Source organism: Lutjanus erythropterus, chromosome 14 (genome assembly GCF_056507025.1).
Source record: "Lutjanus erythropterus isolate fLutEry1 chromosome 14, fLutEry1.hap2, whole genome shotgun sequence".
In the NCBI taxonomy this organism is placed as follows: domain Eukaryota; kingdom Metazoa; phylum Chordata; class Actinopteri; order Lutjaniformes; family Lutjanidae; genus Lutjanus; species Lutjanus erythropterus.
The window spans coordinates 31,777,085-31,803,561 of NC_139330.1; the positions used below are offsets into that span (position 1 = coordinate 31,777,085).

The following is a 26,477-nucleotide window of genomic DNA, read 5'->3' on the forward strand; positions in this document are numbered from 1 at the left end:
CTAGTAGTCTTTAAGGAATGCAATGAAAGTTGCAAATGGCTACTGACACCATTACATCACTAAAATATTACTCAAGTAAAAACGGGTGTACAATGCATTCTTCTCAAAAACTACCACTAGTTAGTTACTTTTTAACCATTGATGTTTAATATATTATCAATAACCACATTCAATCCCTTTGATTGATTTCACTTCAAAATTAATGTGTTTTGCTTTTATTTAATTTGTATTTTTTTTTTCTAATTAACTGTAATAAATTCAATGTCAGTGACTGAATTAAAATCAACCAGGAATTAAAACGTTATCAGCCTTTAACTACTGCAACCAATTTACTTTATATCTATGTACATGCAGTTCAATGCCAACTCAGTAAAATCAGCCCCTATCATAGCAATGTTAGTCTTTGGACACTAGAGGGCAGTGTTAAATCACTTTTTTGAACACCACCTTTATTTCCCAGCAATGAAGCACACACAATGCTCTTTTCACTTTGTATGTGTTTGTGTTTCATTGTTTGTCTTGTGCAAATAGATTCTATGTTAAAAGAAATTAAAATTAAAACAACTAGTTCAAGGTAGAAACTGTGCATATTGGGTTTGTAAATGAAAGAGGAAAACAGAAAACAAAAATACTCCACTTAAAGCATTTATCAATTTTGATGTATTTTGTTAAAATTCTTCCAGGATACAACTGTCAACACTAACATGTCTTAGAGACGGTCTGGAATGACGCAGGTTACTCACAGAATGAAATTTGCTCTTTCCATGTAACTTTTAACATAAATATTAAACCACACAGCTTCTTTCTTCTCTTTACCTCTATGCTATTCATCAGCATGTATGTTTTTTATTTAACAGAATGCACAGTCAGTAAACCAAGGAAAACCTTCCTGTATCATTATTTTGCCAAACCTAATGCTGCTCACTTCCCTGGCTGCTGTCCAGTTTCTGCAAATAGGAAAAGAGAGAAACACTGAATGAAAGCCAACAAAGAAGTCACTACAGACAGAGGATGAATATGAACTTCCACGGTAACAGTTTGAGAATGAAAAACAATGTGCTACACCTTGGTCGTCTTTAAAAACTATTATTTTTCTGCTGTGGTTGACATGCAGATAATCCTGTGCCATCGTGGTCGATCATGAATAACTCTGTCTATCTAAAATAGTTTTTACTAGCCTGAATGAAAGCCTTGTTCATAACAGCGACTTACTGACTTCAGGAACTGTATTTCTGAGCTGAGTGCCTCTCTCAGAAGCTCCAGCTCTCCTTCTTTGTGCATCTCTAGCTCCTTCCTCAGCCTGGTAAACAAATGAAACCCATGTCAGTAACTGGAAAAAGGAAAATGAAAGGGGCGACTTGTAAAGAAAAGCTTCAACAGTTTTTGTTCTATATATTGAGTTTCAATCTATTGATGTTTTTGCTTTGTATCACTATACTTGGTGTTACTTTGTTACTGTATTTTATCACTCAGAAAGACACGAAACCAAATTAACTTCACAAACCTGAAACCTGTTTTTCACATTGATATTCATGTTCATAGTTATTTATAGTTCTATTATGGTTCAGAGTGTTGTGAGCAAGAAACAGAAATTCCTAAGTTTTTAATGTGTTTACATGCCAAATACATTAATACCTGAAAAGAATATGGATTAGGATAATAGCTTAACTTCCACAGAAGGTAATATTTACAACTTCAACTCACTAAACTTAATCCCACTTGGCTTCATCTAAAAGGAAACTTCAGATGTCAGAAATGTAATTACTCTAACAATACCACTGATGTCAACATAAAACCAGTTGGTTAGGTTTAGGATAAGGTCATGTTTGGGGTTACAATAACTACATTATGTCATGTATGTCATCAGTCATGTGATGCACATAACGTTTTGCACCTTGCAACTTTTAATAACGATTTGGTTTCACATGGGATTCAAACCATTATACTATGTCAGCACCCAGGGCGTCTTGCACAGCCACAGATGGGTTTATACTGAAGTCACTTGAAAAACCCTGTATGTCAATTGCCGTCTGCGTCAGTACAAGTTGCCAAGGGGCGGTGATGGGATGAGTTGGGACTGAGAATGAGCTGCATTGTCACATTGTTGAGAAAAGATGAATATGGGACTTTATGAAGATAACTACCATGTGACCCTTTAAGCCAATCACCTGTGTGCAGCAGGCTTTGAGCTACATTTTCTCTTGTTTGGTAGGTGTGTTATACATTTTATTGAATATATAAACGTAATATTAATATTACGTAAATATTTTGCCCCAACATCCCTCTGCCAACCCCTGTATATAAAAGACATGACTTCCATTCTCCAGTAAGCTCTGATGTAGTGCTGGGTAATATGGAGAGAATCAAAAATCACCATTTTTATGATCAAGAATTTTGATATTGATTATTGTGACAGTATTATAGGTATGACTGTTGGTGCTTTCACCAGATATGAACATAATCAGATTTTTGATAAATAATCATCAGAAATGTGGATAAGCCTTTAAAACCAGAAAACACTTATGATATATCACGATATCCACAATCTTAGATAATATCTTGTCTCATATCACAGTATTGACATAATATCAATATATTGTTGAGCCCTACTCTGATGGCCGCAAGGCTGAAACATCAGCATGTTTGTTGACATAACCAGAATAAACTGGTGAAATTGAGATGAGTTAATTTTGTCCTGAAGATCCGTGCGCGAGCTGCACAGATCCTTCGCAGGTCGAGTTTTGCAGGCCTGCCTCTGCACGGACCAGTATCAGAGCCAACCCTGTTACCTGCAATTATCTCTGAGTCAAATCTGGTCCTGCCAGGATCCGTCACTATAAGTCCTGCAATGTGCCCTACGGTTAATCACACATACACAGTCACTCGCTTGTGTTTGTGGAAAAGTATCAGTCAATTGGCGCAGTAAATTTGCTCCGGCAGCTGTTGATGTATTTCCTCTTTTTTAAAAGCAGCAGTCACTGAAAACATTTCAGTTGATATTGGGCCATTTTTGCCTTCATGTCGTCCATTTTTATGTACTAGCTAGCAGCTTTTCATTACAACGCTGTCAGACATCTCATTATTCAAACCGATATGGGGTTAAAGGTTGAGTCCTTGGCTTTCACAATAAAAAAACAAACAATCCTGGTGGCTAATTAGGCTTGATAATTTTAGGTTTTTAGATGTAAAACAAAAAACTAAACAAAGAAACAAACAAAAAAACATATTTGCGTGAGAACCCTACCTGGTGCAGGACTCTTTGGATATAGCACCACAAACAAAATACTGGGGTGGTGCATCCTTTCAAAGATCTAACTAATATTTACGAGTTGTTTGACAGTTGAGTTAATACCTGGAATGATTTGTTATAAGCTACAAGCAAACTACAAGATAACAGGAAATAGGGACTTGATGATGTTTAAATGAAATCTTGACATGTGGATCTTTCTTCCAACACCCTTCTTTCCATTTCTTACATCATTATGCAACCTCTGCGGCACACTTGCTGCCTCCAGACAGCAGCAGGAACCAGAATGAGACACTTCCAGCACCTGATATAAGTGACTGGACAGTCTGATGAGCAACAATGCATCATTAAAGCAAGAGATTTCACAACGCCTTTTTTTCTTTTTGGAGCCAGCGGCTGAGGAAGGAAGACTACAGAACAGCTTTAACAGTGGTAATCAACACTATTCGCCAGACTGATGGACTGAGTTAACTGCAGTCCTGCTCTGACAAGCTGCAGTCGGTCTTGTCAGGTCCATGTTCTTGTGCATCTATAATGTAATGTTGTCCCCAGGGACTTTCTGAACAGGGGTGGAGATATACAGAAGACCCCAAGGGACAAATTACGAACCATAGAGTGAACTGACAGCAATAAATCAAGTCTAGACAATTCTCTCACATTGAAGTCATCCAGCTGGAGCAAATCACAAAGGCCAGTGGGTAGCTTTCAGGTATGTGGCTGCAGGAAAAGAATCAAGATGAGGAGGGACGGAGACGGTATTTAACAGACAGCTTCAATGATCAGAGTATAACCTTAGTCTAGTTACAACAGAATCACTGCAGTGCATTTTTACTGAGGAGAAACCTAAATCTGTTGCTCTGACTATCCTTATCAGTATCGGTTTGAATAAGATCACAACAGTCTCATTAAGTCCAGTGTTGCTGCATTGCAGACACAACGGTAATCATCTAAAATAACAAAATATGTGTTTATGTACTGACCGTGACTTCTTTGAGACCTTGGTAAAGCTACAGCAGAGAGCATTATTATTATTCTTTGCAGAAAACGTAAGAAGGCAGGAAAGAATAAAGCTTCTGGAACTGTGTTCCCCTCATAAAAATTAATTATGATTGTTTATTAATTTAATTTAATTAATTAATTTTATTTATTTCAAATACAAAATTTGACTCTGTTTCATCTTTGATAAACAATGAAATTACATCATAAGCTGACACATCAGATGATTTGTTACACAAAACCATCTGTGAAGTCGTCTTTAAAAACTGTTTGGAAAAGGGCAAGCACTTAAAAAAAAAAAAAAAAAATACATTTGGCAGGTGACTGGATGAACCATCTGTCTATCACATCTAAAATGAGTCAATTTCAACCAATCAGATCAAACTCTTGCTGAAGCCAGGCAGGAGAAGAGTAGTAACACCTTCAGTGCCATTCTTTACTGTTCTTTCAGTAAAGAAATTTGTTCGAGACGAGCCACTTCCATGGATGCTTCTCGTTGTTGTCACACCTACAACCACACCTGTAGCTGCCAGTCGCCCCTCCACATTGGCTTCACCACTTCTGATGTGAACACAAATGGATAACTGGAAGCCTGGCAAGATGGATTCTCATGTGATCTTGAGAGCTTGCAAATCCAGCTGCCTTGCAAAGTAAATTATATCATAGAATGATTTAAAATAGAAGACAGGACAGTTCCGCAATACATTTAGAAGCAGGGCTGGGGTGATGAGTTGACTTAATCGACGTCATTGATTCTCAAATTACTTTGATTTGCATAACGTGCAGTGAACTGCTGCACCCGGTCAAAGCGTGGATTCACCCGAAGAACAAGCTGCAGCTGACAGACTGCGGCACAGAGTAGAGACACAACAATATGCTCCTCTATAAGCAAACTGGACATGTCTTATCAAAGCAGTACAACCACTTCACGTGACCATTTGAAGTAAAAGCATCAGAGCGCTTTGTCAAGCAACAGCAGAAGCAGCACCAGACTGAACCATCCTGCTTACTTTTTACCAGCACCCAAGTATAATATATCATTATTCAACAGCATTTCTGTCAGTAGTAGTCACTTAAAATACATTTTCTAAATGTCCCTTCATTGCCCTTACTGTTGATGTAACATTACTTCATGTGTTATTTGGCTGTTTTATATTTTTTTTGTTTACTTTTACAGCCATGTATAAGAGAGAACATGGCTTCATCCAGCATTACATATTGTTGTTAGACTCTGGGCATCATTTCAATAATTTTCTTGCCCCACACTGATGCAGAAATACATTTTCCAGTGATGAAATAAATCCATGTCATGAACATTTTAAGCTTTAAGTTAAGTAAAAATACTGATTTTTCAGTATAGGGTTGACAGTGATTAAATTAATATGCGTCACAGCAATCTTTTTGAATTTGAGTTCTACTATTTTAGACATATAACAAATAGGGAAAAATGCAGACTAATTCTAAAATATACCACTACTTTCATCATTCTAATGTGCCTCTATTTTTCAGGATTAAGATTAAATAAAATATTGAAAGACTGACACAAGTTTTTAGTATTTATTTGGGGTAAATTATTGTTATATTAATCGAGTAAAAAACACGAAATTTTAGAATTGTTAAATTAGTCATTAGATTAGTCAAGTAATAAAAAGAAAAATTAGATAAACAATGTTAAAAATAATGGTCAGGTGCAGCTTTAAGCAGATACATGACATTTATGGCAACACCACAGAGGAGACTGCTGTCTTGGTGTTACAGACTAAAACATCAATTTCTTCAGTTGTTTTAAAACGGTCTGTTCTCGTGGTAGCAAAGTAAATACTTCACACTATAATTTCATAAACATATATCAAATTGTATTACCCAGTTCTGTTTGCCTCTGGTAAAAGCATTGGACTTGGGTCCACAGTGCTTGATGCCTCAGCTGTGATTTAACTGTTCTGGCAGGTGTTAGAGGATTCTATACTGAGCTGCACATGAATCTGTGAACAGCTACCTCTATCTTTCTTTTATTGGAAGTTAATGAAACAATAAAACAACTCAGCTAAAATTGCATTCTCGCAGCCTGAAAAACCAACAGCAGTGTTTTAAACTTTACACTCCTCTGTGGAACTTACAAATCAGATTTTTAAGGCGAGCGTACTGTATTTCAAACAGTAGAACGATGTTTCCAACAGCCAAGACGCTCAGGGTGGCATTTTGGATGTCGGTGGTTTCTGCAGTTTAATATTAGATTTCTGCAGCGCGATGACAACTTCAAATGAGCCTTCACAAATAATGCAGCAGTAATATATCAATGAAGAAAATCCAGCACATCAAAAAATACATACAACTCCTAAATCATCAATCCCACATTGTCTGAATATTTCAGGTATCTTTCTGTTGTGGTGACAGTGAACAATCTACAGCAGCAGCCGCCCTGTTTTGCACACTGAACACTTTTTAAATGACTGTAGCACTCATTCAAATTGACATGCATTCAATTTCCAACAATCAATGAGCGGAGAGTTAAATATGCGTTTTAAAGAGACGCTGCAGCGGCTGAAGACAGGATTGATGGTCTCAGTTCGGAATGGATGATCATAAGAATGACTGAGAGGAGGCCCCTCTCGTCCAAAGCCACATCCTCAGCACTTCCTGAGGCTAATAAGCCCCGGGGTAATGAAGGACCTAGTATGTTTAATGAGGCTGATGGATGAACAGGACATGCTAGTCACATGCATGATTTAAAGCGATGCTCAGAGAGGGAGGGGGGGCTCAGAAAAAAAAGAAGGAGCAGAGTGTGAAGAGGGAGTAAAGGACAGAAAAAACACATGAGCATGAGCAAAACAAACATTAAAGCAAAGGATTATCAAGTGGAAAAAATGTAAATTTGTGGGAGCTATTATAAATAAATACATGTTAAAAATTTCTTCTAGACAGATTTGGGGATTTGTTAATCACTTCACATCCATAGCATTGCAGAAAAGACATTATCCAAAGTAGTGGCATCAGCAATAACAATGACCCTTACTTCCTGGAACACTATTGATCTCCAGTCTTTAATTAAATAAAGGAAATCTCTTTGTGCAGAAACAAGGTGGACCGGTGCTCTGCAACATGTTTCAACAGAGGAGGTCCTCAATTCATATTCTACTGTGTGCATAGACTTGTCTGACATGTCTTTACAAGTGCCCGTCTGTGTCCACTGATCTATTTTTAGATGCCTGAATCTAAGGAGTTATAGACAGGTTTGGTTCTTAGTAACAGTCTGTAATTTTATCTAGCTACATTTCTGGAATTGATGGCCAAAACACACTAAAGGCGTCTGACGCTCGCGTTTTGAAGTGCACCCATTGTTCTAAACGGCAGATCACGCACTGAAAGCATCTTGACGCTCGCACTCTGAACTTGTTTCGATTTTTGAGCGTCAAATGAGGACCAGGGCTTTTTTTTATCTTCAGCTGCAGTTCATGTTTAGGGAGAGTTAAATTGAATAAAAAAAGGCACAGACGTGAGGAGTGAGTGCTGATTGAGCTTTAGCTCCACCTGAAAGTGAGGGAGAGAGCATGTGAATATGGACCGATGTGCTGACTTGATATAAATACTATTTATGATCATGAAACATAATATTACTGTACACTTCGGTGGTGTGTGATTTTTTTTTTTTTTTTTTTTTTGCTCCAAGTCCCATTTGTATACTTTTAAATACTAAATTCCTCCCCGTCGATTAATCAGAACTACGAAGATCTAGAGAGAGACAGCAGAGAGAAGGGAGGGAGGGTGGTCGTGTGTGAAGTGCTGACTGATAGAAAACTTTTTTGATGATAAATCCTGATGGTACTGAACAGATATCTGACTAAAATATCTGTCTGAAACAGACAGGCGCTTGTCTCCTCCATGAAACGTTTGTCACTTCGCTGCATTATTCTGAAGCCTGCAGTGCGCTATAGAAGCTTCATTTGCCGCGCATCAACAGACGCACGTCAAATGAAGCCTGCAGTGCGTTTTGGCCTTCAGCGTTGTGTACATGTACCTCAACATTTAATCTCTGTGAGAGGCAGGCAAGCTCGCACAGAGATCTTTTTGTTGTTTGTTTGTGCTACTACAACATGAAAGTGGCAGATTTCAGACACAAGATAATGATTTACTGTGGAGTGGCTGGTGAATTTGAACAGTCTTTTGTCAGTGGCTGGTAGAAGTTCACATTTTAAAATGTTTATTTCCAACCCTGGTCTAAATGCTCAATGATGATAACTTTTGTACTAAATCAGAGGCATAAAGACAGATAATGCTGGCAAAGCAGTTACACTGGCACCCGTGGGGTTATGTTAAATATAGAATGATGCCATTTGCTATATATGCCCTTGAAAAGGCAAATCCATCTCCATCGTGTTTTTTTTTTTTTTTTTTTTTTTTTAGTAAAATAGTCTATTAATCTATGAAAATCCTTACTCTACATAAACTATTTAATTCAGTGAATAGTTTCTTATTTTCTTTTGTGTAAAATGTAAAAACTGTTCTCCCTTGCACTATAATTAATATGAACACATTCAAAGAAAATTTAATATTAGCAGTAAAAACCAAGGAGGGTAATGGATAGAAGACAGCAGTGGTTGCTTATATTGCATTTGTGACAAGTTTCGGGAAATTGGAACAAATCAGCGGACAAACTGAGACATTATGGTAAAAGGTAAAATGAACAATATGTTCCACTAAGTGACAGAACTAAAGAGTAAAAACACAACCAGACAGCAGTGTCTGAGGTGTGTGTGTGTAGCAGTTAATTTCACAGTTCAAACTGGAAACAGCTGCTTGAATAAAAGTTCCCTCTGAGCTGAAAATGAGAAGTGACAGTTACATTTTCACATTTTCAGTTTGCACTGTATGTCTTTACATCTACATCTAAGACTGAGTTGTTCTTTTTAAGCGGGTTTCCATGTATTATCAGTTTTCTGGTATTTTTGATGGAAATTCCACATACTGAATATTTCATTCTCTGCACATACAGGGTCATTGTACTGTACGGTTCAAATACTGTAACATAGTTCCAAAAAAAGTTGGGACACTGTGTAAAATGGGCATAAAAACAGAATGCAATGAATTACAAATCCTTTCTGACTTAAATTCAAAAAGTTGGGACAAAAGCAACAAAAGACTGGGAAAGTTGAGCAATGCTAAAAAAAAACAGCTGTCTGGAACATTCAACAGGTAAACTGGTGAGAGTATCATGATTGGATATGAGAGGAGCATGTTTTCTTTTTTTTTAAGATTACTTTTTGGGCTTTTTGCCTTTAATATGATAGGACAGCTGAAGATATGACAGGAAAGAGGGTAGAGAGAGAGGGGATGACACAGAAAATGGACTGCAGGCAGGAATCGAACCGCAAGCCGCTGCAGAAGACTGACAGCCTCAATACATGGTGCACACGCTCTACCAGCTGAGCTATGGGGCACCCCGAGGGGAGCATCTTTGAAAGGCTCAGTCATCCACAAGCAAGGACAATCAAAACTGCAGGGGCAAATAGTACAACATTTGAAGAACAGAACAGACCTCTCAGGCAACACCGCATTAAAAACCAACCTTTATTTAAAGAATATTACTACATGGGCTCAGGAACACTTTGACAAACAGTTGTCAGTACCGGTTCGTTGTTGCATCTACAAATGCAAGCTAAGACTCTACCATGCAAAGAGAAAGACAAAGTCGACATTTCAAAATGTTTTTGGAAATCGTGGCTAAGAGAAAAAAGTGCCACCTAAACTGTTACTAGTGCAAAGTTCAAAAGCAAGCCAACTTGTATATCTTTGAAGGCCCCATTGATGCTGACAGGTACCATACAAACAGACTTTAGAGCAACATATGCTGTCATCTAGTTGATGTCTTTTTCAGAGACGCCCCAGCTTATTTCAGCAAGACAATGCCAAGACACACTGTTACAACAGCGTGGCTTTGTAATAAAATAGTTCTATTACTAGGCTGGCCTGTCTAAAGTTCAACAGAAATCCTGGATTATTGAGCACCTTAAGTCTTATATCAAGCAAGAATGGGAAAGAAATTCACTTTCAAAACATAGACAGTGTCCTCAGTTCCCAAACACTGACTGAATGTTGTTAAGAAGAAAAGGTGATGTAACACAGTTGTAAACACGCCCCTGACCCAAATTTTTTGGAACATGTTGCAGGCATCAAATACAGAATGAATGTTTATCAGTTTGGATTTAGATATCTTGTCTTTGTACTGTATTCAATTGAATATAGGTAGAAAGATATTTACATATCATTGCATTCTGTTTTTATTCATGTTAAATTCCCAACTTTTTTGGAATTGGTGTTGTATATATTCTATATCGTGCATATCTCATATCCAGTTGCTTCATATGCATATTGTACATATTAAAGTTAAGTTTCTGCAGTTAAATATGATGTATGATTCAACTAAAACCAAATTGTATTTATTTGTTGGTAAGTCGCTGGATAAGCATTCAGTGTAAATACTTAACTCTACGCCTCTCATTCATTTTCCCTTACAAACCTCCCTGCATCAATCACATTAGCCTCAGTTTCTTTTTTCTCCACTTGTTGACTGAATGAAATACACAGCAGATCAAAGCCTTAATTAAGCCAAATGGTCTTAATGCTCTGTTATTTACACTTCCAGATTTGGACTCCAGCCAGCAGGACACACAGAGAGAGACACAGACGCGAGCTGGGCTTACTGGTCTATTCAGCACTTCTCACAGTATGAATCAGTTCTGCTCTTTGTAAATAACACCTTCCGTCTGATGGGCCTTCACAACACTGTGTTGTATTGTGCTTTTAACAGTGGGATTCTCTTCTTGTCGTTTTCTAAGTGCATTTAGCAGCACAAGAGTGGCCACTGCTATTAATGCGACTGTTGAGATGAATTTATCAGTTAGACTATAGAAAACCACAGAGGCCTGGTGAGGAGAGGACAGGGATTACACTTTTCTAACACAAAGCATTGTCATAGCCCTTACAAGACAGAAAATGCTCAACTAATTACACTTCACAGCTGCTCAGCAGGGAATATCTAAAATATGAGGAAGCTTCTTAAAAAGATTTGTAGTTGTATCATTATAAGTTTGTATTATTTCATGTGGGGGTTGTATGAGATACTACATAGAGTAGATGTCAGTTGACAAGCCCCCAGTTAGGAGAAGCAGAGAGGAGCACCAGCACAAAAGTCAGGCAATGAACTGCTCTTGACAGGGTCAGCAACAAAAGCAACAATTTTAGCCACTTCAGGTTCAGCTAAAACATTCAATATCACTTTAAGTGTATGCTGTTTAAGTGTATACACTAGTCAATACAAACCATCCTTTTGAATCACAGTAACACAAAAGATCAAGGTAGCAGTAGAACAGCACCTGTGAGGTAAAATAACTGGTTTTGCCTGTGGAGTTTGGTTGGTTTGGAGGAAGCAATATTTGGCTTGTATGGCCAAGGTTTCCCATCAGCAAAGGCAAGGTAAAGCAGAATTTGTTTTGTTTTTTCTTTTGCTCCTTTGTGTTTTACTTGCATTTACTTCCCTGCAGCATTTATTGTTGACTCTGGTCTGTCATGATGATTACAGTAGTGGCCAGAATTATTATAACATTTTGCATATTTAAGAGGTTTCAGTTATTTTTGTTGAACTGTACATTAAAATACCCATAAAACCAATGAAATATCTACAACCTCATCATTATGCTCTATAAACCATAGTATAGAGCCATCATAAGGTCTGTTTCACTTTCAATGTCACACAATCATGTTCCTTCACAGAAGAAGCCAAATAACTTGTGTAATCATTGTCAGGTGTGATTGTGGTTAAACTGATGGTGATGCAAGAGTCTTAGGACAGCTGTGTGATTCTTTTGAATGTACAAGGCCTATCCTGCTCATTAAGTGATTGGTAACATCAGGGTTTTTGTCACATCACAAAAACCACATCACCAATTGGTATAAATTCAAAACCTCTAAAAGTAGTCTTGAAACACATGTTGCTCTTTGAACATGGCTAAGGTGAAGAAGGAGCTGACGAGTGATCAATGGTTTCGAATAAAGGCCGTTTTTGATGGTGGCTGGAGTTACCGCCGCATAGCCAAGGACTCGAGATGCAGTCCAAGCACTATGAAGTACACTTCAAACTGCCATGATGCCACCAATTCACACCAGAACTGAAAGGGGAGAGGCAGAAAAAAGAAGCTTTCAGACAGACAAGTGAAGCATCTCAAAATTCCCCTCTTAAGGACTGGAGAAAGGCCTCACGAGAACTGCGTGATGAGATCAACACCACAATGACTAATGGTGCAGCAGTGTCTTCAAGAACTGTGCGTCGATAACTGGGACAAGATGGACATGTTGGCAGAATGGCAGCAAAGAAACCATCACTGAAAGAGAAAAATAGAATGAAATGCCTGAAATTTGCAAAAGAACACAAGAAATGGACAAACGAAGATTGGTATAAAGTGTTGTGGACTGATGAGTCCAAGTTTGAACAGTTTGGCAACAAGCAAACGGTGCAAATTTGACGCAGGGAGGGAGAGAGATATAACAATGAGTGTCTCTTGCCAACAGTTAAACACAGAGAGGGTAGTATTATGGTGTGGGGTGCCATTTCAGCCTCAGGATCAGGAATATAGTGAAAATTGATGGCATCATGAATAAGAAAGTATACCACAACATCCTGGTGACGCACGGGAGTCATCTTATTGGGCCTGGATTTATTTTCCAAGATGTCAATGACTAGGGGTGGGAATCTTTGGGCACCTGCCGATTCGATTACGATTACGATTCAGGGGCTACGATTCGATTATAAAACGATTATTGATGCATCTTTATGTATATTGATGCACTTTTTCACAAACACATTTCTTTTTGTCTCACTGAATAAGCATTCGTCACTTGCAATTTTTAAAAACAGCGCATTTGTAACAAGAATTCATTTCGATTATATTTTATTAAACTATTGGAAATATGTGCAAACTGGAAAGTACCAACAGTAGCCACTAGTAGCCGCAGCAACAGCAGCCTGCCGTCTCCCCGACTCCTCCGTCGGGTGGAATCGAGTTACGGCTTCTCATGTTTGTTGTGTTGCCAAAGTATTTTATTTTAGCTCGACACAACTTACATATAACGTGGCTCTTGTCCAGTTCGCTTCCGCCGTCGACGTTGTAGAAGCCGAAGTGTTTCCACACGGCTGCTTTTAAATTAGAAGGAGCTGTTCGGACCTCATGGCGAGGTGGCTGCCAGTCGGCCATGTTTGTTTTCCGCTGTGCGCGTGTCGCTCCAGGTGCGCGTCCCAAAGTGTCCCGGCGATGACGCGTACCGCGCTTCTTAGTTCCACATTATTTAGAAGCTTGTGTATCACTTTAATTAACAGATTTAAATAATCGAAATTTGGACGTTTGTGAATCGATTCAGATTCGTCCACGTCCGAATCGCGATGCATCTAAGAATCGGAAATTTCCCCCACCCCTATCAATGACCCTTAACATTCTTCTAACTATTGCTGAAAATACTTGCGAAAGAGGGAATCAGCTGGAACATTTGAAATGATGGACTGGCTCCCTCAAAGTCAGGAGCTCAAACCCACTGAGCAAATTTGGGACGAGCTGGAAAAAACTCTGGACAGATCTATTGTACATTCAAAGGAAAGCCTTTGGCTTGAGTTGCAGAAGGGATGGGGTAACATTAGTGCTGACATTCTCAGGAAATTTTTCACACTATTTCAGAAAGATGTGCTGCTGTAACTGCTGCACAAAGTGGACATACCAAATATTAAAGTTAAAAGAGGATAAAAAAAACAGCAGGACCCACTTCATCTGATGTTTGTTGTGCTCAGAGCAACCATCTGCATGTTTCATGAACACTGAAATGAAATCATGTTTTAGAGGCAAAAAAGGTCAATATTTTGAGATCTGTCAGGTGTTCTAATAATTTTGGCCACCACCGCATATTTTGACATAATTTAATTTCAAGTGTTGTAAATCAGGCCCTGTAGTCTGTGTCTGTGTGTCCAAATATATAAACGTCCCTTAGCATCCAGACAGTTGATGACGCTCACCTCAGACAGGTGCTGTCAGTGAGAGGCTTCTGACTGACAAACAGGCTCTCCGCTCGCAGAGACTCCGTCATTGCCTCAGCATCATTCAGCTGCTGATCCAGGTCTGTAGTCAAGAGCAATAAATCAAACACAAAATGAATTCTTTCAAACATGACAAGACACATAGTGAAGGTGCATTGTTAAGACATTTGCTGAGGTGGCTGAGACAAACTGGATTATGCAGTAACCCCACCACCGCCACCATAACCACCTTGGGATGCTCTCTCACTATTTGGGACATGACCTCTCCCACTCCAGAGGAGATGCTCTGTGACTGACAGTTAGAGGTTTCAGACTCTCTCTCTTAGTGTTATAAACCACTATGCAGTGTTTTAGTCCCTATGGATCTACTACTCAAACTGGATTTAATGGATAGTATTTGATCTTCCCACCACTACCTATAGCCATGTATCCATAATAATGCAGCCCTTTGCATTCTTTAAATACAGTGCTACTATTTTTGTTCTGAACACGCCTAAACCTGTATCTGTGCTGGATAGCTTCCAGCTGAGAAGTCAAGTTGTGCATGAGTGAGTGACTGAATTATCAATACACTAGATCATTATTTTGCATGCACTCATTCTCCTATACAGAGTCAAATTCTATAGGCTAAAATAACTTTTTACAAGCCTTCCACCAAAGTGACCTCAATTTTTGCCGTTTGTGCAGCTGCCGGATGGTGGAATTACTACAGTGTGACACATCAAAGGCCCTGATTGATTGCCACCTTATTTCTTTTTCCCTCATGCACTCTGGGAACTCTGCCTCTGATTGGCTAACACTTGTTCCCTCTGTTGATTAGGTTGGTTAAAAAAGGCTATTTTGCATGGATATGAATACCTTGAGATTTTGGCTTGTCCTTTGGTGCCTCTTGGGCACAAAAAGTTTGAAAACCACTCATGTATGCTGTGTGCACAAATATAGCTCATTTATTACATTCAATAATAATAACAATAATAATAATAATGATGATGATGATGATGATGATGATGATGATGATGATGATGATGATGATGATGATGATGATGATGATTCTCAGCAGTGACCTGCCCTCCGACCTGGTCATGAAGCCAGAAACTAATAGGGCTGAGGAATAAAATGGATTCACTTAAGTATTCTTTGTTTTGTGATTCCTGGAATGTAATTGCTTAATTGATTTTTTAACTAGTGTATACTCTGTTAGGATGATGCTAACACATAACAGGAATTACCATTAACGCGTAAATAAGCATTGTGATCATATAAATTTTATCTTAACTAACAATCCATTTTATTCCATGTTTAATATAAAATGATGTTTATTTCCATTTATGCCTGTGGAAATGAGCTAAAAGCTGCCGACTTTACATTGGTGACTCAATCTGCTACTCTGGCTTCAACACTCAATACTAACCAGCTACGGCAACCTCAAAGGGTCAAAAGTCAAACTCAAAATTCACCATGGGTTTAAAAATATAGCTACCAATGGAGACACTGTGTGTCAGGAGGGTGCAGCACATATACAGTGCATATTTGTTTTTGTAATGTAGCAACACTCATTTTTTTATTCATTCTATTGTTTATTTATGTACCACTTATATAACTGACTTCAGGAGGTCAAGTCCAGGGCTTTGAAAGAACAGGTTTTTTAAGTTCAATTTCATACGTGAACAATGTTCACATTTGTGTGGTGTGCAATTTCAGGGGATATGTACTAGAAGCATACAATTCAACTTTTTCTCCTGGTCTAGTGTTAAAAATGCAAACAAAAACTGCAATATATCTTAATGTCGGTTTGCAATACTTGTTGAATTGCAATATTTATTGAATCAGCACCCAAGTATTGTGATATTTCTAATCGAGAGATAGGTGTATTGTCCCAACTCTAGAAACTAACACACAAAATCTGGGTTCAAGAAAGGGTTTCTACAGGTTTCTATTTCAAAATTCCATACTTTTCCATCCTGCGTCAGAATCTTTTAAAGATAATGTTGTCTACAGCCACCTTAACTGTTTTCAAAATTTTGCTGATTTTGCTGCAGTTACAATTCTAGATGACTCTTTCCCTCTAGCTTTGATTTCTGCCAAGCAGATGTTAAAAATGACCTGGAAAACTGATGGTCTGCTACTGGCAGTATGAATGAAACAAAAGGGCTTGTACCTGTGAAATGTGTTACAAAAACAACTGCAATGTGGTGTGAAAAGTGTAGCGGCTCCAAACGAGCCCTTTCAGAATCACATTATCTAACAGAAAATAAACTCTTCACCTTTCTGGATGTTATCCAGGCCCTGTAGCTCGAGCCGCAGCGCTCTCTTCTCCTCCTGCATGGAACTCATGCGACTGTTCCTGCGGCTCATCAGCTCCATCTCTGATTGTAGAGGGAGAAAAGATGAATCCTACTTATGCATCAAAAATGGCTGACTAAAAATCACCAGGAGGGCTGGACTTTATGTTGAATTTATACTGCTCAAAGAAAGAAAACTTCTTATTTTGAAAGGAAAAGCAATGCGGGCATTTTTTGAAATTCCCTTTAACTGTTCAAGCAATCAGAAAACGCTATTCCCTTGAGCCCAGATATGATATATAATGTAAAGACACTGCTCCTCAGTGGTTATGGGAGCTATAACCTTGATCTTGTGGAACTAATGAAAAAGGTTCAAACTACATCAAAGTATAATGTGTCATTAAAAGCTGCAAGACTTTAAAAAATATGATATATTGCCCTTCTACAAACCAACATAACTGCAATTTATGTGCAGATAATCAATGCACAATATTTGTCAGTTAAATGTAATGATTAAATTAAATAGAGTACATTCACACTATGCATTTCTTTCCTGCCCATGTCTTCAAAAACCCTACGTTCTACCCAACTAGCTCAACTTTGCTTTAGTGAGACACGTTGTCACAACTCAAACTTTTTGATATTTTCCTTTTATTGCTAATTATTTTACCACACACATGAATGGTGGTATGTTCACAACTAGAGTCTCATTAGTGCTGCAGAGGCCAGGAGCATTAGAGTGTGAGCAGCACAGAATTTAAATGTCATCATGAAATGAGGGACTTAGAACTCTGTAGGATGGTTCATGAGCAAAGCAAACCAAGTCCAGAACTAATATGACTTCTTTATAGAAAATTTAACTCAATTTATTTATCATGAATCCATTTTTTAATTATTTTAAGCTGTGATTCGGTTTAAGCTGTGTCTGAGTTTGGTCAGTTAGTTTGTTCTTTCTTTCTCCTTGCATATTTTAGATGACATTAGATGCATAGATTTAGCAGGTACTTGATGAACTGTGGAGCTGCAACAAGTAATCAATTATTAAATTAATCGCCAACTATTTTGATAATTGATTAATTTGCTTGAGGAATTCTTTTAGGGCTGCACTTACTACTTATAATCAATTAACCGGTCGATTATTTTCTCAATTAATCAATTAATAGTTGTCTAAAGTGTCAGAAAACGGTGAAAAATGTTGATCAGTGTTTTCCAAAGCCCAAGGTGATGTAGTCAAATGTCTTGTTTTGCCCACAACCAAAAAATAAATGAAGTTTACAGTCATAGAAGAGTAACATTTGACAAGATGAAATTAGAGAATTTTGACTTTATTACTTAAAAACAAATTTGCTCTAACAAATTAATCAATTGTCAAAATAGCTGGTGGTTTGGTTTGTGAGTAAAACAAGGCATTTGAGGACAGATAGTCATTATTTGCAGCTCTAGTAAACTGTCATGCAAACACCTGCTCACCTGATCTCATGATCAACTCAGTATTAACTATTTGACTTCATTCCAGACTTGAGTGGATTTTTATCATCTATTTTTGCCTCCTTATAGAGTCCAGCAGGGCATTCCAGAGTGGGTTTAGTGAAAATTCTGAGCTCTGAAACAAGGGAAAACTCAGAGTTTTCAATTCCAGAGAGACAGTTAACATAAAATCTGTATATAGTTTGTCTCCATTTTCTATATTTCCTGTTGTTTATATTGTTCATATTTTTTATAATAATTATTTACTGCAAATTCCCCATTGTGGAAGTAATAAAGGACTATTTTAGAATCATTTTATCTTAATATTGTACATTATATTATATCTCTGAGTGAGCCGGATTGTGGAAGTTTCAAAGTGATTTTTTTGTTTAATGGGCTGTTTTAAAAGCACAGAGTTCAGTGTTTTGGCTTGGAGTTTGTTAAACCTGCTTTCTGGACTAGACCCCAAATAAACAGATCATCAAACAAGGAAGAATTTTGTTTTTGAAATAATTTTTTAACCTTTTTTGATAAACTGTTCTCTTTCCAAAACCTGATCCCAAACCATACAGCTATTCTTATTCTATGTATACTTCCATTAATCATACTGTATAACTAGTCATTTTCACTTCATTCAGTAATTAATCTCAGTTTTACTACACATCACATTTACTTCACCCACCATCTAAAAATTCAAACCAGATTCTCCTTGAAATCATGCTAACTTGCTGTCAACACGTCAGGAACTATCACTACTCATACTATACAACATACCAAGAAATAAATGATCAGTTGAAAAGAACAGTCAAGGCCACATCTGCATTTTACAGTACAACTTCTGTCTTTTCTGACCTTTGTATAATGATTCCACCTCCCTCTCCAGATCCAGGATCTCAGTGTGCATTTGGCTCTCAGACACCACCTCTCTGTTCCCACAAAGACTGAAGTCACTGTTGAAACTTGAGATCTCCTGAAGGAAGTTTTCCTCTTCTTCTGTAGACTCTCTCTTTATTTTGGCCTGGTATGAAAAGACAGATCATGAGAAGTGCTCACAAAGATATTAAACATACAGCTGCAGCTACACAAACCTCTACTACTGCTGTGATACGATTTTGATTACTTCTTTATCTTAAAGTCAAGAGCTTACAGCATTATTTCACTTTTGTGCAATATTCTCTACTTTGAGTGCTCACTGTGCTTTCGCAAGTTGGTGCGTTTCAAAACACACACACACACACACACACACACACACACACACACACACACACACACACACACACACACACACACACACACACACACACACACACACACACACACACACACACACGGTGAGTTGCCACAGACTGTGTTCTTACTTTTACAATGGGATCTGCTATGACAGCCCTTTGAAGAAATGTGTAGCTACTCTGACTTCAGTGTGCCAGGAACTGAATCAATCAGTTGATTATTTGTTGGCTGACGGAAAATTAATTCAGTCAAATGAATTCTTTATGAGGCCATGAGGGCGCTCTGACTGATTGCCCGCCAATGTTATTAGCTGATATTTGCTCCAAATTTGATCGGTAGTCTAAAGGCAGATTAGAAGAACTGATTAGCCAAGTGCAAGTAAATCTGATCCCATACATGATCCCACACACATCATGGAACTGAGTGAAACTAATTCAGAAAGGGGTTCTTTCACTGCTGCATTTTTAATAATTACATGCTAAGATTCTAACATTATCCCATTCATTTTTAAAAAATACTGTTTGGGCTTTTACACCTTTAATTTATAGGAAAGCTGAAGTGAGGACAGCTACCCGGCCATCAATCCCATTCATTTCTGTCTAGTCAGATTTTAGATCTGGATTGTTAATTTATGCTAAATTCTGTCAAAAAAAAAAAACCTTACCAAAACATTTTCAAACTCAACCATAGTCCTGCACAAGAGGTCCCAAAGTATCTGTGATAATTTTCAAGTTGTTTTACACTTTCACTCAATATACAATATTGTTAACAATAGTTAACAATAAATAAATAATGCTGCACAATAAAGTGAAGGCTTCAAATTGACCTTGTGACAGGTATCAGCTGATACCGTTTCCAGAGGTCGGTGATCAGCCCTAGAAACCCTGATCCTTTAATGATGGACACTACAAAATAGGTCTGAATTGTTTCAGCTCTGTCATATAGTAAATATAGAACAGGTGGAGTGAAAAACACACTGATCAAATAGCTCTTATTCCAAATAGGCATCTAAGTCAGTTTGTATATTTCCATATACCTTAAATCAGGCCTATTCAACTGGTGGCCCTGTGGGACAAATCAAACCCTCAACCTCACCCTGTGACAATTTATAAATGTAAAAACGTGTATCATGTTTGTTTTACATTGTTTCTTTGAAGATCATAATTTTTAGTGGGCTAATTAGCCCATTCATTATGTCTCTTGTTAAGCACAGAAACACTTATTATCTTAAAAAGTTTTGCCTCAGGCTGTTTAAGTAGAGGGGATTTAGGAGAGTCAGACTGAATGAAAAAACAAAAATGCAACATTGTGTTTACTAAAAGAGCAAGCTACATCCAGTCTGGGATTACAGAGGATGTATTGTTTTTTCCTGTACTTTTGTAGGAGTACAACATCACATTATTGATCTGGATCGATTCATTGATTCAGTGTTTGTTGATTCAATATGATCGATGCCAAGCGAAAATATCAATCTATATCATAACCTTTATGATATCCCTTTATTTTGAAATTCCAATGGGTCACAAATGTCTGGAAGAGCTCAGTCATAAACTTGCTGAATCATTTATATATATATATATATATATATATGTATATATATATATATATGTATATATATATATATATATATATATATATATATATATACATATACATATATATATATATATATATATATATATATATATATATATATATATATATATATAAAGTTTTGATTTTGTAAGTTGACATGAATGTAACTGAATGTGTCAATAGACATGATATCGCCTGATATTTATCGAGGTCCCTGAACTGAACTGAAACAAAACTTTACTGTAGTAGACTTTGTGCTATCTGAATTATGACTTCTTTTCTAAAAAAAATTACTCCAACCAATCAATCGATTATCAAGACAGTTGGCGATTAAGTAAATAATAATACTCGTTGAAGGTTTAAAATTGTGGAGAAAAATATAAAGGTGAATTGTTTTACATATTTAAATAAAACTTTTTGAGTCAGACACAGGAAATGTAAACGTTCAGCTCCTTGACACTTTATTTTTTAGAAGGGCCGTATTTGAAAAAAGTTAAGTAACTGAATAGGCTTGTCTTAGACCAGATGTGGGAAAAATGTGGCCCGGGGTCTGGATGCGGTCCACTGAAAGGTTTCATGTGGCCCGCAAGGCCATCATGAAAATACCAAAAGACACTCAACAGCATTTTGTTTACTATTAAACAGTTATCAGAGCTTTATTTTAAAAAGGTTCAGTGTCGTGTTCACTGGTAATGATAATGAACTGAATCTTTTATTTTAAACTGTGACTTTGTTCACTCAATGCCGTACGTCACTGTTGTTCATGTTGTTCCTCTACTTTTGCTGCTACTATCTTTGCAACTTGCATGCAACATGCATGGTACACTGGAAAACATCAAGTTGTGGACATGTCCAACAAAATATCAGCCCACAATTCACATGACAGTGCCCTATATAGAGCACTTCTGACCATTCCATTATTAGAGATTTGGAACTCGTATTACTTCTGTCTGGCCCTCAGTAGCCTGATCAATTTCTCATGTGGCCCACCATGAAAAATAATTGGCCACCTCTGTCTTAGACTATAAGGTATTCATATTGAATGCGCCAAACTGATATGAGATGTAAACACTGATTCAGGCTTCAACCCACTTGACGTTCCCTAAGGTGGCTCTTCTGGCAGAGCAGCTCCTCAACTTGTTTCGACATCTGGTCTCGACTTTTCATCATCAGATCACGCTGCAGCATCATCGCAGACAACTGCTGAGCCTGGAGCACAAACACATGAGCGGACAGTTAAGACGCACAATCTGACAGACATGCTGTATATAATGAGAAGGACACACCACAGGAGGAAGAATATGATGAATCGAAAGTTCTTGCATGGGCAGCTGGCACAATCATTATGTGCTGTACACTGTACAAGCGGTTTCTTTTACTGCTTCTAAAAGCATGGGTGTTCAGGTTTCCTTTTCAGCGTACAGTATCTGTATATATCAATCACTTTCAAACTTTTTTTGTTTGGTTTTTCTTCTGTCTTCATCCTGTGTGATTACACGGTACAGCACAAAAGAAAGGAAATTGCCAAATTATGTAGGAAGGTAAATTAATGGAGGATGCTTTTTAAATATGCCTCTGGCACGGCTTTCAGTACAGTTTTCAGTCTGTTATTGGAGCTGTCAAGGAGGAAGTGAGTTTATTGTTTCGTATATGGTGGTGGGGGTGCACAGTAGGTTTCCAGTGAGCACAATCAGCTTCCAAGTTTTCTAAACACTGTAATTATCTTAAGACAGCTTTCATAAACTGTAAGACGTTACATCATGAGAGCTGTAAACACAGCGTGCTGTAAACACACCGTGCATATCTGTATGATGTAAACAGTTTCAATATTCCAGGTCAGAAAAGGCATCCAGGTTGTGTGTTCTCAGGCGAATAACACACTGCTGTTGTATTCAACAGCCTTTCAAATTTAGCCCAGTAATTTGCTCCTTTGATCAGATGTGTACTTTTACAGGCACGGGAAGAAGTTGGCAATATTTCTGAGAGGTCAATGAGCCTGCCTTTGACATCATATCTCACACATGCTAAAAGGTTTCACTAATGTTATAAGCTGGAAATTAGCCATTGATTTCTACAGTGGCACTTCAATTTGCACTGTTGATCAAATGAATGGGAAAGATTAAGTGTTTTCGATCATAAAACTGATCAGCTGATCAATATGCCAATATGCACTTCTTTACCTCATTTATCAGTGCCACTACTAATACCACATGCTGCCTCAAAGTAAAGCAAATATTAGTCATTGTTCTCATTTTTTATGTCTTTCACTTAACATTTAACAAGAAATTTAATTTTATATTATATTTTTATAGATAGATAGATAGATAGATAGATAGATAGATAGATAGATAGATAGATAGATAGTTGCAGCCCTACTGTAAATCTATCTATCAAATAGTTTCTAGTAGTTTCATTTTTGGTTAATCTGTCACTTATTTTCTCAGATAATCAATTAATTAATACCGTCACAATCTTGTCACTTGAAAAATCCAAATCCAAACATGTGAAGCACACAGATGTTTTTTCACATATCTCCTGTAACAATTATTTTTATTATTAATTAATCTGCCGATTATTTTCTTGATGAATCGATGTGTTGTTTGGTCCATAGAATATCAGGAAATTGGGACAACTGTCGATCAATGTTCCCCAAAGTTCAAGAAACCAGAAAATATTAAGATTTAAGAAGCAAGAATCAGAGAATTTTGACAGATTTTTTTTCTTAAAAAATGACTCCCCTATCAAAGTAGTTGGCGATTAGTTTAACAATTTAATAATCAATTATTTGATTAATCCTTGCAATTGGCAGTATAAAAAAAAACAAAAAAGGATCTTTATCTCATAAATGTGTCGTTTTGTGTTACAGTCATTCTTGACAATTGGGAGAAAAAAATCGTATTTTGAGGAGGTTTTAATTTTTACTTTTCAATTATGTGGAGAGTCCAAAAATAATAATAAAATGAATTTAAAAAAGTTAAAACTCTTGGCTATTAAACCTTGTAACAGGCCAACCTCATAGTGATTACATGTTTAATTAGATGTAAATGTCACTCCATTAAAAAATGTCACATTTGTTAAATTTCACTGCACAGTCGTAGTGAGCAGCCATTTTATTTTTTAAAGTTGTTTAGATTTCTCTTAATGCTGATCAAAATACACATTTTAAACCATTATACTCATTTATCTTTGATTTAGAGGGGCTACGGTGTTGACATGTTAAGACTGAGATATATCTAATAGAAATATTATTTAATGAGTTTTTTTGGAAAACAGACCAGTATCCCTGCCTTTTTTAAATTAGGAAGTGAAGCAAGAGAGTTTAGGTTATAAATAAAATATAAAAAATCAATTTTAAAATGAAGATGACTATAGCATTACATTTTTAAACCTATACCATCAGTAGGTACTGTTAGGTTTACATTTTGAAGGCTTTTAACATCTGTTTAAATTGTTTGAAGTTATGAATTCTTGTCTGGGACAATTAAAGCAAAATGTAACATTCTATAAAATATATGTACTTCACATATATATGTGAAAATCCATAAAGAACAAATTTTCACTTAAAAAATGGAATTAAAGTGTTGGTATTAATAATTTTACAAGTTTTTTGTGTAACATGATTGTCTCAATTCTCAAAATAAATTTGATACATTTACAGTATAAAACAATAAAAAATTATGTTTCATAAATGTATCCTTTTGAATTTACAGTAATTATACATTTCTGTCCTGACCACAGACAAAACATTATCCACTACTTCAAATGGGATGTTACTATTCCTTGTGCAAGAACTCCAAATAAACACTTACCCAGAGGCACAGGTCAACATCAAACTACGTGATATGTCACCATGTAAATGAAAACAAGGCTGTGCAAATATCAAGCTGGTCTATTATAAATCACTACTACAGTCAAACAGGCAACAGTCACATTCACCACTTATTTACACTGGCTGGCTCACTCTAAAATGAACTGGTGAACCCTGCTGGAACCCTCCAACATAAATTACAAAGGGTCTGTTCATATCTGGTAGAACCTGTTGAAACCTGTTAAGACCTCAACGCATATTATAAACCTGTGAAAAACCTCAGTGTCTATTAAAGTGTATCCCACAGTAGAACAACCAATTTTGCTCCTCTATACATATCTGACAGTCATATTGACATGTAATAGTGGGGTAAACACAGGTGTTGCCACTGATATTAATTCGGATTATATTCCATATAATATAGCAGAACCTTTCCACTGAGCCAACAGGTTCATTAGCAGCAGCCTGGATCATAACCTTAATTACTATCACTGGTAACACCTGTGTTGACTCTGCTGTTTCATGTCAAAATAGCTACTGTGAAAATGGTATATTCACACATTAACAAAAAAAAACACACTGTAATGTAGCATCACCTTTTTATCAAGTTCCTGGCAGTTTTTTTCATACTTCTCTGTAGCACTCTTGATGTTCTCATTGCATCTGATGATGGCTATTTTCACTGCAAGAAAGACAAATGATAAGCTATTAACCTGCAACACTCTTCTCTTGCAGTGGGTTAGCTAGCTTATTCCTTGAAGCCAGTAAAGTGCCATTTAAAAAAACTGCTGGAACTACAAACACATGCATATAAGATAATGTCAGCTTCAATGATACTGGATAAAGAGGGAAGGGACCTTCAATTACTAGCTTAATTGCTAACCTGGCTTGGCAGCACCGTAACTGCTCTCTCAATGTTAGCTTATTTTGCTAGCTGAAAAGTCTGCAAACACAACTTACCTTCTTTTAACTTTTGAGTTTGTTCAGTCAACTGTTGTTCAGATATAAGGATTTGTTGATAGAGTGTGTCCAGGCTCATTTTGAGTAAGTAGCTGTCTTAATCAAAGAAATAGGTTATACTGCAGCTGACTACTATCCAACTCGCTGGCATGAGTTATGGTGCGTTTGAGGTAACGTCGGAGTTCGTAATTTCGCAGATGAAATGTATGACTTCCGGCCTCTTGGCGTTCCAGGTGTATGACGCCAAAAGTAAGCAAAACACATGGCCGTGAAAAATTGAGTTTCTCTGGCAAGTGTACCCAATTGAACCTCCAGCAGTGCAGCCAACATAAGTGGCGACATATTTTGATATGAATTTACATGTAGAGTTAGTATGATAGCATGTGCATGTAAATGTATATATACTATATGATAGTATGTATTATTTTAGGTTTCCTTGGGTGCTTTAGTGTGATCTAAGATAATATGCATTTCTTTAAATAAAGAATTTTGATCAATTTGAAAAAGAAAAAACCTCCAATATTAGTGTGCAGGAAAATGTGCCAAAACAGTCCAGTCCCATTCCAGTTGCAGAGCTATATGAGTTGGCAGGACCAAATCTAATCAATATAATGAACAAAAACAATGATTTAAAAAAAAAGGGGGGGGGGGGGGGGAACTCTGTCACACAGGCACCAGTTTGTAGTTATACACTGTAAAAAGAGTAATATTGCTAAATTGTGTTTTAAAATATGTTTTATTGTTTTTTGAAGATAACAAATAGTGACTGTGACAGTGAGGTTGGTTAAAGCAAAAAATAAATAAATAACAAAAATAACAGAGTGGGTATAAAATGACTCC

General features: G+C 37.0%; 1 protein-coding gene across 1 annotated transcript; it reads right to left on the minus strand.

Moving 5' to 3' along the window:
- Positions 1 to 1,154: 1,154 nt before the first annotated feature.
- On the minus strand, positions 1,155 to 25,774 carry LOC146315749 (coiled-coil domain-containing protein 172-like). Its single transcript, XM_084736142.1, is given in 8 exon segments — positions 1,155 to 1,200; positions 1,202 to 1,300; positions 14,295 to 14,397; positions 16,580 to 16,681; positions 18,917 to 19,082; positions 21,962 to 22,078; positions 25,274 to 25,359; positions 25,638 to 25,774. Coding segments are annotated over 8 exon segments (798 nt in total). The 5' UTR covers positions 25,717 to 25,774.
- Positions 25,775 to 26,477: the final 703 nt, after the last annotated feature.